Here is a 15,855-nt window from a genome sequence, read left to right as displayed (position 1 = left end):
CGGCCCACGTATGGGGAGTGCTAAACGCCTGCTTCACCTCCGCCGCGGGGATCGCCGCCCACCCAGCACATTTCGCAAGATAGAGGCGGTTCTTTTTCGCCGAGCCCAGACCGGCCAGCTTTTGTCACCAGCAAGGCTACACCTCATCAACCTGCACTCATACCCGAGCCCTAAGTGCCCGGCATGCTCGGCCAGAGGTACGGCCGAACATCTTCTGTGGAGCTGCTCTGCCTTTGACACGGTCCGAGAAAGGACACTACGCTCCCTGGGCGGGAACCGACCTGGCACCCTGCAGGAGTGGCTCGACCCGCCATCGCACATCAGGCTCAAGGACTCAGTCCAGCTTTGGAGTGCTTTTTTGGTCTTTTTCAGGGACAAGGAAGGGCCTGGCCGCCTCTTTGCAGAGCCACGGCCTCGGGACCACTCCACCTCGAGGAAGAAGAGGGCACCGGTCCCCCTCCCCCATAGAGCACCCCTTTTCTGCCGCAAGGCTTATAAAGACGTAAAAAAAAAATCTTCGGGATAGGCCCACGCGTGAAAAATTGTTGGTCTATGTTCACGGAGACGAGATCCGCCAAAACGTAACCATAAACAGCTTCGCTGTAAAATAGCAGTTCACCTGGCTAAAGCTACAACTGGTGCCAGCCGACAAGGTTCGCGGGCGCACCAAAGCAAGTAACCCCATAAAAAAATTTTTCTGCACACACTTTGCGCAAGAAAAACTGGCCGTCCGCCAGCGTCCGCGCAACGAACGACAGCAAAATTGAAGACGTCATTGTGTATAACCCATGCCTCAAACATGTATACGTAGCAAAAACGTATTAATATAAATTTGCAGATGAAATAACACATCAATATAAGAGCGTACGCTCAATCGGTCTCAGCGGCTGCGGCGAAATTACGTTGAATATGCCGCGAAGCGCCTCTCCGCCCCAATCCAAATAAATCCAGTTCGCTCGCGGCGCCCTCGCGCAATTTTTCCACGCGCGGCGCCTGAGCGGGAGAGTTGGTGCTGTTGGTACACTCTAATGCCAGGCAATGTTCTGGCGCAGTCTGGCGTGCGTACATAGAGGTGGCCACTGAGATGGCATTATTCTATGTGGCATAGTGTGTACGCGTACACAGTAGCAAAAGGAGTACGCCGAGCTCGACGACCAAAGTTTCTGTTTATCAGCTGCCGTTGTGGTTGTGCATGCTGGCTCTACGACGTCTGTGTGTCGCTCCCTGCTGCCATCCACGGTGTTCTTGAGCTTTCCTCGTGCTGGCTGCGAAAGCATTGGTAGTGGCGGTGAGCAGTCGACTGCTTGGGCGCCGTGCATCATGACCGCACCGGCGGGCACACTGGCTCAGGTGGCCACCTACTTGGGATCCTCGGAAGCCGCTTTTCGACTTCTTCTCACCATCCTGGCAGGTGAGCCCTCAATTTATTTCTCGCTTCACCGCCGCCGGGTTTGGCCCCTGTGTTGACGATACGCAGTGACGTGTCAGTACTATGTAAGCGCCGGGTGGTTAAACACGAGAAAAGCGAACGACGTTCCAGCTGAGATCCGACTGTGGTTGGGTTCGTTGGCCGAAGCGCCAGAATAGCAGGAGGAAAGTGCGCGAGGTGGAGACAGCGACTGGTGAATGACGAGGAGCTAGCTATGCTTCGATCCTTACGCTGCGTTATGTACTGCGAGTCGGGCTTGTACTGCATTTACGGGTTTAGGATCAGATGTGTGCCTGGATGGACGTACGCGCCGTAATACTGGTCTTGTGTTGCTGTTAGGTGCCATTTTGATGCCGGAGATCTTTCTTTTTCACTGTCGAAGACGGCCTATATCGTAGTTCCATCGTCTTTTACATGTCACGTGGCATTGTGCAGTAACGTTCAGCTTTTAGTAACTTCCCAAATATTTCTTGCTTAGAAACGTGACCGATTTTGCATTCGTTCGCTGCTGGTGCGAACCGTTTTAATCATACACGGGCAGACTTCGATTTATACCAAACTGACCTACACGCATAGGCGGAAGGTTTAAATTTTTTCGCGGGATGGGTGGGTGGGGGCTGGGGCCCGACCTGCTTTCCGTATCCCAAATATATATATATATATATATATATATATATATATATATATATATAATAGTTGCACTTGAAGAAACTTAGCGCGGCCTCGAAGAATTCTTCACAGAAGTGACGGCCTTATACGGGTATATGCGAGACCTCATAGTACAAGTCAGTTCAATTTCACATCCTGAGTCATTTTGCACCACCAAGAGAGAGGGAGAAAAGTAAACTTTATTAGAGGTGTATTAGTTATTCAGACCCTGGCAGAGGAGCTAGTGTGGAGGCCATGTGGCCGCGACGCGGTTAGCCCACTCTGCCACCATAACTTGGCATTTTGGGTCATCAATCTTGATTGTACACTCCCAGGCCTCGAGTTTGGGAACTTGCCGAAGAATCGTGCTTGGTTGGGGGTTGGATGGGCACCCCCAAAGTATGTGATCTTGGCCTGCGGTTAGTGTTTCGCAGTGGCTGTAGTTAGGTTTAAACTCTTGCTTGGGCATTTCAGCCAACCTTTTGGGGCTTAGCATGGATTGGATCTGTGCCCGCCATAGAGTGGTTCCCTGCTCCCGGGAGAAAATCGGGATCGGGTACAGATACATTGTGTAAATCCTTGCAAAATTGAGTTAATTCATGGTATGCGAGGATGGGTTCAAGCCGACCATCCAGGTCGAGCGATTTTACCTCCCGTTTATCTGCTGCTCGGCCGGCTAGGTGAGATGCTTTGTTAGCTGAGTTGCTGGCATGAGCTGACACCCACATTAGGTGGATAGTGTCCGGTGGTTTGAGAAATCTGTTTGCAATGAGGCTGATTGCCCCAATAGAGTAGCTTCTTATGGCCGATTTAGAGTCTGGCACAATTAATTTAACATGAGGTAGGGACGCGCCCATGGCAATTGCGGAGTCTTCCGCCTCCATAATGGAGGATGTGTTGACTATGGTAAAACTAATGGTCTGACCGCAGCCATAAACGACAGCGATTGTGCTGCGGTCATTGCCCGGGCAAGCGGCTTTCACATAGATGGCCGGTTTGTTTTTAAGACCTCGCCAGAGAGTGTCTGCTCAGGCTTTACGTTGATCCGTGTTGTCCTTTCCCATCTTATTGGGGAGAGGGTTAGTAATTTTGGTGCGGATGTTATTAGAGACTCCCCCGGGACATTCAAGCACTTGTGCGATGACGACAGCGCTCTTCAGTTATATTCTGTCACTAGTACTCAACTACTCGTTGCAAAAAACATCCTCGTATGGTATTCTAAGATGAAATAAATTGCTACTTGTCCAGCACCATTTCATGCTTAGAAAATAGAACTCATTGAAATTACCGTTGACAATGACGCAGGTGGTCGAATAGTTTTGTTTTCAGTGGACTCTGCGCCGCCCACACCTTCGCGTTTCAGTACTTTCCTGATTGCATAGTGCTTCGATGGTTTTGCTGGCTCAATGAAGCTCGCACAAACTGCAAGTAGCAGAGACTTCAACTTCCATGTGATGTCGCGGGATGCCTGAATGGTCTATGCCACTTGACCAAAAAGCAGCTGCAGCAGCGAATCCGCCGCTCTGTCTTGGCTCGGTGCCGCAGTCTGTCGGGCACCGTTTTACTCACCGATGGCAGTTAAGGGCAGTAATGGCTTATGCAACATCACCGCTGCCGGTGGCAGGAAATATGAAATTCGATAAAGGTATTTGAACCCTTCAGATACAATTTTCTTATAAACTAAGTCTCTTCTTGGCACTTAAGCATTTCAGTGTTTCTGGAATGGTATCTAAACAGTCCATGTCGACTTCATATTTGCCTTTAGTGTCGCTTTAAATACCTAGGAATGCATATTTATTTATTTATTTATTTATTTATTTATTTATTTATTTATTATACCCTCAGGGCCAAAGGCATTACAAAGGGGAGTGGGTAATATAGGATACAAAGACAATCAATACAATACAGTGAATTTCGTTAAAGCACAAATTCAGCATTTTCCAAAGTAAACAAAGATTGTTAGTGCATTGTGAAATTGTTAATTATCTTCAATGGTTGCAATATCGGGAGTGTGGTGGTTCTATTAGACAGATGGCCGGGGAAGGTAAGACTGAAAGAAAGCTTTAGTATTGAATTTTTTTGTGCCAACCTTGTGCCAATGATCAATGCGACGGGAGATGTATTCTGCTGGTGAAATAAAATCTTTGTGTAGCGTGATGTGATGATATACCTTGTGGGATAAAGTTAGGCGACTGATTTTCCGGCGAGATCTAAAGGTGGGAGGGAAAGGTTAGTTTTCATGGCTGTGATACTTGCGGTACAGTCATATCATGAGAAGCCAATAAACACTGACACCAAGGACAACATAGGGGAAATAACTTGTGCTTAATAAATGAAATAAAGAAACGATAAATAATGGGGAAAAAAGTGGATGAAACAACAACTTGCCACAGGTGGGAACCGAACCCACAACCTTGCGGTATGGTTGTAATTTGAAAAGCTGAAGCAAACAGAGTTATTTTGGATAATTTCGAGAGAAGATACAAGATTTTCATATGCAGGGTCCCATATAGATGATGCGTGTTCAAGTTTAGGTCGTAAGAGTGTTTTATAAAGTAGGAGTTTTAAGGACGATGGAGCAGAAGAGAAGTTCCAACGTTAATACCCTAACATGCGATTAGTGTTGTTAGTCAGGTATTATGTATGGGCATTCCATGTTAAGTTTCGTGATATATGTACGCCTAGGTATTTGTATGATGCGACGAAATCAAGAGGAATGCCATTAAGACAATATGAAGGGGGAGTGTTAGAGCAGCAAGAAATGCGCATGAACTTACATTTGTTAATATTCCATTTTCCACCTGTTGCACCAATTAGAGACCGAATTAAGATTGGTCTGGAGAGTATTAATGTAGTTGAAGTTATTTATTTCTTGGAAAATTGCACACTCATCAGCAAAAAAGTGGATGGCGGAAGATACAGTAGACGGAAGGTCATTAATATAAATTAGAAATAGGAGTGGTCCAAGGACGGATCCTTGTGGTACACCAGATAGCACATTCATAAGTGGTGAGGTTTTGCCGTTAGTGAAAATAAACTGCCAGCGGTTAAGAAGGAAAGATTAAATCTATCTAAAGACGTGGAACGAGATTAAGATGACTTAATTTATAAAGCAACGATTGTTGGCACACTTTATCAAATACTTTTGAGAAGTCTAAAATGATGCAATCAATGCAAGGTGACTTGTCAAGAATGCAATGAAATTTATCGATGAATGACAGTAACTGTGTTTCACAGGAATATGTTTGACGGAAACCATGTTGCACAGAATCAAAGAAAGAGTTGTCATCAAGAAAGGTGGCAATGTTTTTAAAAATTATATGTTCTAGTAATTTGCGGCATGTGCTAGGGAGTGAAATGGGGCGATAATTTTGAGGCGAGTGCTTATTACCGGATTTGTGAAGTGGGACCACCTTCCCGATTTTCCAGTCGTTAGGGAGGTTTGATGAATCGAGCGACTGCTGAAAAAGTTTTGTTAGTGTAATAGAACTATAAGCGCAAGTACTTTTTAAGAATTTAGAACTAAATGCATCAGACCCAGGAGATGAATTATGTTTTAAAGACTCCATTAATTTAGCAATGCCAGGAGCATCAGTGGTTATTGGTGACATGATGGTAAATCCGTAGTGCGGCATATCGGGAGGATCAACAGCCTTGTGCAAGGAAAAGCTTTCAATGAATGTGCTATTCAGTACGGTAGCACAAAGATTATTTGGGATTATGTTGCTTGAGGTATCTTGCATGTGATTAAAGGGTCTTGTGCAGGGTGTATAGTGCGCCAGAACTTTTTAACACTTGTTTTCCAAATATATGGTAAAGTAGAAGAGAAAAAGTTGTTCTTTGTAAGTTTCAGGGCTTTCATGTATGTATCGGAAGCAGTCTTGTATGTTGACCATCGCTCAATAAAAGGTGAAAGCTTGGCAAGACGGTATAAACGTTTCTTTTTTGCCTGATGTATGCATTGTACCAGGGTACTTGAGTGTTAGAGGTGACGACACGCTTAGGAATACCTTTGTCTGATCGTTGGTGTACCTTCGTTTTGAACAGTAGCCAGTTTTTTTCGACAGAGTGAGTGTCGAAATTAACAAGAAAATGACCATTAAATGCAGGTAGTTCATTATTCATAGCAGCACAGTTTGCCGGTTTGTAATCTAGAATGGTTGTTCTATTTTATTCACTTTAGGATGTGGTGTATTAACGACGAAATAAACTGAAGGTGATCACTGATACCTGGCAGATATGTTAGATCTGTAGCTAACTCTGAATTAGTGGTTAGGATTAAATCTAGAGTATTTGCAGTACTTCTTGCAGTCCTAGTGCCTTGCGTTACTGAGTTAGTGAAAACAATGTACATAGGTACAATGTACAAGAATTCCTAAGCTTATGACAAAGGCGGTGATGAATAAGGCGGTTGAGCAGTCCACAACATAGTTGGAAAGTTAGTCTCCAAGTATAAAAAGGGGTGATGAAGTATCTGTGTGCGAACAAAGTTTATAGCATCATGGAGTTCATTAGTAAATGTGGACGAATAGGATGAAGGGCGTAGCAGACACCAATAATTATTTTCAGATGACTGATGACTACCGAAGCGAAAACTTGTTCCAACTCGCTGCAGATTTCAATGCATGAAGAAGGAATATCTTTTGAAATAGCAAGCAGAACACCACCGCTGTGTCTTGCCGTCCTATCGCAACAATATATTGACACAACTATATTTGGCAGAACCATAATGCAGCGGGTATGCGCCAGTGGGGACGACGCTGAATTAGCGCGGGTTTTTAGGTGAAGCGGGGAAAACGAAGAAGACGTTGTTTTTCCCTTGGACGACTGATAAAGTGCGTTTCTTGGCGGTGCTGCTACACATACTCGCGGATCCCATGTCGTTACACTGGTGGAGGTGCTGGGTATTCTTCATGCTTGGCACCCCTTCGCGGAGCTGACGATCGAGCCTGGAATCACCATAGCGCATCGAAACACCGGTCCACCGGTTCAATCGCCGCCTGCTAGGTTTAGCGCCCGAGTCCAGTCCCCTGCAAGAAACTAGAAACTTAGAGAAATCGTTTGCCTCCTACACATAACATGGCCACCGCAGCTCCATCGCAAGTAACACTACAGAATCCTATGGTCCCGGAGAGCTTTCATGGTGATGCCTTTGAAGACATCCAAGATTGGCTAGACCAGTTCGAGCGCGTCGCCCAGTATAACCATAAGACCAGCTCGGCGGACAAACTCTCGAGTGTCTATTTCTATTTGAAGGACAATGCTCGTACGTGGTACGTAAACCGGGAGAGGAGCTTTGCCACGTGGGACGACTTCCGCGCACAGCTGCTGGATACCTTTTCAAGCATCGACAGGAGGGAAAACGTGCAGCGTCTCCTTGAAATCCGTGTTCAAAAGCCCAATGAGAGTGTTACTATGTTCTCAGAGGACATGGCCCGTCTTTTCCGTAGGGCAGACCCAGACATGCCAGAGGAAAGAAAGCTGCGATATCTCTTGCGAGGAGTGAAGGAGCAACTGTTTGCCGGCCTTGTGAGAAATCCACCGACAACAGTGGCACAGTTCACAAAAGAGGCTACAGCCATTGAATGGGTCCTGCATCAACGATACCGCCAGCATGACATGAGCAAATCGGCGGTGAACATTTCCGTACTGGCTGCGAGTAACGACATCTCTCTCCGTGAAGTTGTCCGAGAGGTGGTGCGAGAAGAGCTTCGGCAGCTCGGCTTTGTGGTTGCGCCTACGGAACTGACGCCAGCGGTATCTTTTGTTGCTGATGTAATCCGGGAGGAAGTCCGGCAAGCTTTTTCAGCGCCAGACTGTGGGAACGTACCACGGTGCCTCACTTATGCGGAGGCTGTTCGCCGTCCACTCAACGCAACTTCAATGCCGTTGACACCCATAACTACACCACCTATGCCACAAACAGAGCCGACATCGTCACCTTCGTCGACTCTACCGACCCCGTCGATCATGCCAGTACAAACAAAACAACGCCGTATTTTCGACATGCGAGCGCCACTCCTTGGCTCCATGGAGAGTTACCGCTGAACTATCAGCGTCGGAAAACCGATTTGTGGCGCACCGTCGACCAGTGTGCTACCATTGTGGTGAAGCTGGACACGTCTATAGAGTGCCACAGATGGAACAACTATCGCGCCGCTCAACACCCAAGCTTTCCTGCCAACTATGCTTATTCTCCGTACGACGGTCGACTCACTTACAACGACGCTCCTGTGAACAGTCAGCCACAAAATACGACAACGCCCTGACCACGTTCTCCTTCTCCATCTCCGGCGCGCTACAATTCGCCGACTCGTAGCAGTTTTGCCGACGTCACTAGGGGCAGATCGCCTAGCCCTCGACAGGGAAACTAGCCGCAGCGACCTCCGGGGGTGAGGTTGCCAATACTCGAACTTCTCCACATCCCCTGTTATCGACGAATGACGACGTGAAGACTGCATTGACGAAAAAGACCCTCAGCACAACGACAAATACGATGGATAGAAGTACGAAAGACGTAACTGACATCGTCAGCGCTGAGCTCATCGTTTGCATTGACGGCCACGAAATAGCCGCTCTGGTTGACACTGGCTCCCATTTTTCAATCCTAAGCTTACAGGTCACTGACAAACTAAGGAAGGTGAAGACACCATGGCACGGGCCCAACATAAAAACCGCCGGAGGTCAGTTGATGACACCTGTCGGGAAATGCACGGCCCGACTCTTAATCGCTGGTTCAACCTTCGTCGTCACCCTCGTCATCCTTACTGAGTGTTGTAAAGAAATTATATTGGGCATGGATTTCCTACGGGAGTACGGCGCCGTGATTAACATCCGTGACAGAAGCGTGATATTTGCCACGAGTTTGGATAATGTCACCCATGAGAAGCCACAACAACCTCGCTTGCGTATTGCCGCGGACGACGTCATACTTTTGCTGCGGAGTTGCTCTCTCGTACAGGTGCGCTGTGACAGCCTGCAAAATGGGACTGGAGTAGCTGAACACATCAGTGCGCTAGCACTGAATTGCGGTGCCTCCATTGCCAGAGCACTTATCAATGTAATCGACGGAAGCGCCGAACTCTTGCGTTACTAATGAATCCTGGCGGGTGAATTCCCGGCACTGACGAATCCCGGCACCGCACTCCGAGGGTACATACTGCTTCACCGTAGCCAAAGCTGTCATGCGTTGATCGACGACCTGCAGTGCAGTTTCAGTTTAGTGTTCATTCAGGATACATAGTTGGTTGTTAGTAGTATACAGGCAAGGGTCCCAAAGTCAAATGACTGCAGTGGGACCCTCAGTTAACAAGTAATGTTTGTGAGGTCACTCGAAAACCACAAGCGGCCACGCAAAACACAGGCCACACCAAATTGGTTCCCCACAAACTTCCTCCTTTGGTTATATTTATATATACTGTGATGAGGTTTATTGTTCACGTGGAACGCTAAGTAAATCAAGGCACTGCAAGGGCTGTCCATAGCACGGGGCTCGCTCGCGATCACGGCATGGCCCTTCGTCTTCCTCTTCAGACGGCACATACATATGGGCGCGTCTGCTTCATTACAATGCCCCGTGAGTGAAGTGTAGCCATCCTGACGACTCAGGGTGCGGAGAAGATGAGCGGGTCATAATACAGTTTCAGGCGGTTGACATGTACTGTCTCTCGCCCACGACGACGCAGGTCTGGCGACACGGTGAGCGGCTCAACGATGTAGCTGACCAGTGAAGTGGCCTCGATGATATGGTACGGACCGTGATAACGCGCCAGGAGTTTGGAAGAAAGGCCAGGAATGTGGGCTGGTATCCAGAGCCACACAAGCGAACCAGGAGCAAAGTTGTGCGGTGGTTGATGAGCATGGTCATGTCTTGTCTTTTGATGTTCTTGAGTCTCGCTAGTCAGGGCACGTGCCAGCTGATGGCAATTTTCAGCATATTTGGCGACTTCGGAAAGCGGAGTATACGCTGTAGCGTCAGGTTGGTACGGCAGTATGGTGTCCAAAGGGCATGAAGGCTCACGGCCATACACAAGGAAAAAGGGGGAAAAGCCGGTGGTCGCTTCCGTCGGGGTGTTGTACGTGAACATAACAAAGGGGAGTATGGTGTCCCAGTTGTAGTGGTCGGATGAAATATACATCCGCAACGCGTCGCCAAGTGTGCGATTGAAGCGCTCAGTCAGACCGTTGGTTTGGGGATGGTACGCGGATTTGCGATGAATTATTCTGCACTCAGTGAGGAGGGCTTCAATGCCCTCCGACAAGAAGACGCGGCCCCTATCACTCAGTAATTCTCGGGGAGCACCGTGGCAAAGAACAAAATTGTGAAGGATGAAGAAACCAACGTCACGGGCGGTCGCTGCTGGCAGAGCTGCAGTCTCAGCGTAGTGAGTAAGGTGATCTACGCTGACAATAATCCACCGATTTCCACCCACGCTGCATGGAAACGGGCCGTAGAGGTCAATGCCAACGCGGTCGAATGGACGAGACGGGCATGGTAGCGGCTGCAACGGTCCTGTGAAATGCTGAATAGGTGTCTTGCCTTGTTGGCATGTGCAAGACTGAATGTACTTTTGCACAAAGTTGTACATGCCTCTCCCATAATAGCGCTGACGTAACCTTGTGGAAGTTTTGAGGATGCCGGCATGAGCGCTTAGGGGATCAGCGTGAAAAGATGCGCAGACGTCAGAGCGCATATGACGAGGTATAGCGAGGAGCCATTTACATCCGTCGGGCATGAGTTGTGGCGACATAGAATGTTGTCTCGCATGGAAAAGTGGGCTGCTTGGCGACGCAGTGCTCGTGTCGAAGGGACATCAGACAGAGCACCAAGGTAGTCAAGTAACATTGCAAGGGTTGGGTCCTTGCGCTGCTCTCTGAGCATGTCAGTGATGGTGAACGATGACAGGGTGGACGAGGAAGCTGACAAAGATGCCAAATCGGGCGTAAGTGGGGAGCGAGAGAGCTCATCAGCGTCGGAGTGCTTGCGAGCGGAGCGGTACATGATGCGGATGTCGTACTCTTGCAAGCAAAGTGCCCAACGTCCCAAGCGTCCAGACGGGTCTTTCAAGGAAGAAAGCCAACAAAGGGCATGGTGGTCAGGAACAACTGTGAAAGAATGGCCATATAAGTATGAGCGAAACTTGCTCAGTGCCCAGATGATCACTAGACACTCATTTTTCTGTGGCGGAGTAATTTAATTCTGCTTTCTTAGAGTATGGCTCGCATAAGCGACGACGTATTCATCATAGCCATCTTACCGTTGCGCTAAGACCACGCAAAGGCCAACTCCGCTGGTGTCAGTATGGACTTCCATGGGAGCATCAGGGTTGTAGTGGCGAAGTATCGGTGGTGAGGTCAACAACTGGCGCAACTGCTGAAACGCTGCATCACATTCAGGTGACCACGCTGCTATGCCGTTACTGGCGGAAAGTAAACTTGTCAAAAGCACCATGATGGATGCGAAATTGCGTATGAAGCGATGAAAATTGGAACATAAGCCAATAAAAATTCTGAGGGTTTTTATAGACATGGGCGTTGGGAAGTCTGCAATGGCGCGGAGCTTGTCTGGGTCCGGGAGGACGCCGTCTTTTGAGATAATGTGACCCAATATAGTTAGCTTTCTTGCAGCAAAACGGCACTTCTTGAGGTTGAGCTGTAGGCCGGCAGATGCGAAACAGGTCAGAATGTCATGCAGGTGAGCAAGGTGTGTCGGGAAATCGGTTGAGAAGACGACGATGTCGTCTAGGTAACATAAACAGGTCTTCCATTTGTGGCCAGGAACGATGGTGTCGATCATACTCTCAAAAGTAGCAGGTGCGTTGCACAACTCTAAGGGCACGACGTTAAACTCTTAGAGGCCATCGGGTGTAACGAATGCGGTTTTTGGAGGGTCAGGCTCAGCCGTTGGAACTTGCCAGTACCCGGAACGCAGATCCAAGGCACTGAAGTATTCTGTGCCTTGTAAACAGTCGAGAGCGTCATCGATTCGAGGCAGAGGATAAACGTCTTTCCTCGTTATCTTGTTTAGGCATCTGTAGTCGACACAAAAGCGAATGGAGCCATCTTTTTTTCTCACCAATACGACAGGTGAAGACCAAAAACTTTGAGAGGTACGGATGACTTTACATATGAGCATGTCATCCACTTGCTCCGTGATAATTAGGCGCTCTTCGGCGGAGACACGATACGGGCACTGTCGCAAGGGGGAGTGGGAACCGGTGTCGATGGTGTGAGAAACACCGGTGGCACGGCCCAGTGACCTCTGATGACAGTTGTAAGAAGAAACAAAGTTGTGAAGGAGAGCGAGAAGTTAGCGGTGATGAGATGGAGAAAGAGCAGAGTCGATGGAGTTGTCAAAACCCACTGAAGGTGATGAGCCGGAGACTGAAGTGATGGCATCAACGTGACGGAGGGAGTCGGTAGGAACATCGAGGTCGTTGACGTAGTCGACCGCTTGGAAGTATCCTACGGTCTCTTCACGCAGTAGGCTGATTGGGTACTGGTAGTAGTTAGTGACCAGCACCACAGTTGACCCAGATGTTACAGTAAGCACGGCAAACGGAAGAACAATGCCCTTGCGTTGAGCAAACACATCGGACGGCATAAACACAACAGTGGCGTCAGATGTGGCATCAAACGACAAAACAACAGTCACCGACGACTCAGTAGGTATGGTTGCGTCGGCATCAACATTGAGTTTGTCGGCAAAGTGAGGAGAGCTGGTCGGCAGTGATTCACATAGTGGTAAAAGCGACACTTCTGCACGCAAACAGTCAACGTCAGCATGATGACGTGACAGGAAATCCCAACCAAGAATGAGGTTGTGAGAGCACGATGGTAGCACGAAACGCTAGATTATGTACAGAATGTCGTTGATGACGACACAGGCCGTGCATACAGCTGAAAGGTGAATTCGCTGCGTGCTGGCAGTGGCGAGCACCAGGCCAGAGCGAGCTGTAGTCACTTTTCGTAGCTTGTGGTAAAGGCTCTCATGAATGACAGAAACGGCTGCTCCGGTATCGACTAGTGCCACTGTGGGTACTCCCTCTACAAAAACAGTAATAACATGTGGCGAAGATTGAGGTCTTGAGAACGTCGATGTATTTGCAGTTCTTGCCTCAGGAACTGCGCCAGTCAGTTTCCCTCTTCAGTGGGAACTCGACGATGCAGGGGCGAAATCGAACGCCGACGAGGGGAAGGGGAACGTCGAGTTTCCGACCGCTGATCAGTGTCGAGACGTCGTGGTGAAAATGGAGGCGTGGCAGCGTATTGTCGTGCGTAGCTGGGCGTGTCAAAGCTGGTACGCGCAGTTGGGCCGCGGCGGCGACAGAAGCGTGCCACATGGCCAGCAATGCCGCAGGCGAAGCAGATAGGCTGGTTGTCTTGAGTGCGCCACGTCTCGGTGGGACGAAAAAACTGGTGACGGTCGGGCAACTGGGAATGAAGCCGGATGCATGGGTGATGAAAAGGAAGCTGTTTGCGCAGTTGGCCGTGCAACCATGGCTGCATAACTGAGCGGAAGCGGCGTAGGGTTAGTGGCAAAGTTGGTGTGGGCCAGCGGCACACTAATAGGATTGGGTGGGAGGGGGGGGGTTGTAGGAGCTGCAGAAAGTGCTTCAAATATCTGAGTTCAAATGACTTGCTGCAGCGTTGGAGGCAAAGCTGCCGTAGGTGCGTCACTGTGAGGCAGCAGCGAGAGCTGCCTGGCCACCTCTTCACGAATAAAATCTTTGATATGCTGTGAGAGGGTCGAGTCCCGATGCTCGAGATTGAATCGGCGTGCTGAATGTTCTGGCGGGCAATGGAACGTTGGTGGCGCAGCTCGTCAAAGCTCTGGCAGAGGTTAATGAGGGCGGATACGCTAGTTGGGCTTTAGGTCAGCAACATCTGGAATGCGCTGTCCTCGATTCCCTTGAGGATGTGTTTGATCTTGTCATCCTCTGACATGCTGATTTACCCGCTTGCACAAGGCGAGAACATCCTCAATGTAGCTGGGGAATGTCTCTCCAGGCTGCTGTGCGCGCTGGTGTAGACGCTGTTCAGCGCGTAGCTTGTGCACAGCTGGGCGATCAAACACTTCAGCAAAAACGCGGACCAGCTTGTGAAGTCTGATTCTTGGTTGAAGAACCAAAGTTTGGCTGCGTCAGCTAGGTAGAATGGCACGTGGGTCAGCTTAGACTGGTCATCCCATTTGTTATGGACACTTACATGTTCGTACGATGACAGCCAGTCTTCCACGTTGTGTTTGGCGGTCCCACTGGAAATGGGTGGGTCGCGTTGGAGAGGGATGCTGGCGCAGATGACAGTGGCAGCCGGTGGTGCAGGCAACGAGGTGGCGGGATCAGGCATAGTGCAAGGCAATCTCGTTGGCAGAGTTCGAGTGTGGAAATCCAGGACGAGGCAAAGGATCTCGGCAACCTCCACTAAATGCGACGAGGTTTATTGTCGTTCATAACGTTGTGGAACGCTAGGTAAATCAAGGCACTGCAAGGGCTGTCCATAGCACGGGCTCGCTCGCGATCATGGCACGTCCCTTCGTCTTCCTCTTCAGATGGCACATACACAAGGGCGCACCTGCTTCATTACAATACATTTATTGTCGTGGGTGCCACTGGTACTGTATAAATCTCTACAGAACTTCTCAGCCACTTCAACTTCAACTATTTCATCCATATTAGTTATGATATTGCCGGCTTTGTCTCTTAACGCATACATCTGATTCTTGCCTGTTCCTAGTTTCTTCATTGCTTTCAGGCTTCCTTCATTCCTGAGAGCATGTTCAATTCTGTCCATATTATACTTCCGTATGTCAGCTGTCTTACGCTTGTTGATTCTTTGAAAGTTCTGCCAGTTCTATTCGAGCTGCAGGGTTAGAGGCTTTCATACATTGGCATTTCTTGATCAGATCTTTCGTCTCCTGTGATAGCTTACTGGTATCCTGTCTAACGGAGTTACCACCGACTTCTATTGCACACTCCTTAATGATGCCCACAAGATTGTCGTTCATTGCTTCAACACTAAGGTCCTCTTCCTGAGTTAAAGCTGAATACCGGTTCTGTAGCTTAATCTGGAATTCCTCTATTTTCCCTCTTACCGCTAACTCATTGATCGGCTTCTTATGTGCCAGTTTCTTCTGTTCCCTCTTCAGGTCTAGGCTAATTCGATTTCTTACCGTCCTATGTTCATTGCAGCGCACCTTGCTGAGCACGTCCACATCTTGTATGATGCCAGGGTTTGCACAGAGTATGAAGTCTATTTCATTTCTAGTCTTGCCATTCGGGCTCCTCCACGTCCACTTTCGCGTATCCCGCTTCCGGAAGAAGGTATTCATTATGCGCATATTATTCCGTTCTGCAAACTGTACTAATTAACTCTCCCCTGCTATTTCTAGACCCTATGCCATATTCCCCCACTGACTTGTCTCCAGCCTGCTTCTTGCCTACCATGGCGTTGAAGTCGCCCATCAGTATAGTGTGTTTTGACTTTACCCATCGCCGATTCCACGTCATCGTAGAAGCTTTCGTCTTCCTGGTCATCATGACTGGATGTAGGGGCGTAGACCTGTACAACCTTCAATTTGTACCTCTTATTAAGTTTCACAACAAGACCTGCAACCCTCTCGTTAATGCTATAAATTCCTGTATGTTACCAGCTATATCCTTATTAATCAGGAATCCGACTCCTACCTCTTGTCTCTCCTTTAAGTCCTGGTAGCACAGGATGTGCCCGCTTTTTAGCACTATATATGCTTCTTTTGTCCTCCTAATCTCGCTGAACCC

The 15,855-nt window shown here is 48.6% G+C and overlaps 1 protein-coding gene across 1 annotated transcript in view; it reads left to right on the top strand.

The window, feature by feature from the left end:
* Window positions 1-993: 993 nt before the first annotated feature.
* nes (lysophosphatidylcholine acyltransferase 3 protein nessy) overlaps window positions 994-15,855 on the top strand; it is a 281,768-nt gene continuing 266,906 nt past the window's right edge. Inside the window, exon 1 of the mRNA XM_065426665.2 lies at window positions 994-1,411. Coding sequence (XP_065282737.1) covers window positions 1,321-1,411 — 91 coding nt within the window. The 5' untranslated portion in view covers window positions 994-1,320. The remainder of the gene's footprint in view (window positions 1,412-15,855) is intronic.

This window comes from Dermacentor albipictus, chromosome 2 (assembly GCF_038994185.2).
Source record: "Dermacentor albipictus isolate Rhodes 1998 colony chromosome 2, USDA_Dalb.pri_finalv2, whole genome shotgun sequence".
Lineage (NCBI taxonomy): Eukaryota > Metazoa > Arthropoda > Arachnida > Ixodida > Ixodidae > Dermacentor > Dermacentor albipictus.
Note: the sequence above shows the minus strand (reverse complement) of the source record. Positions and strands in the feature narration are given on the sequence as shown.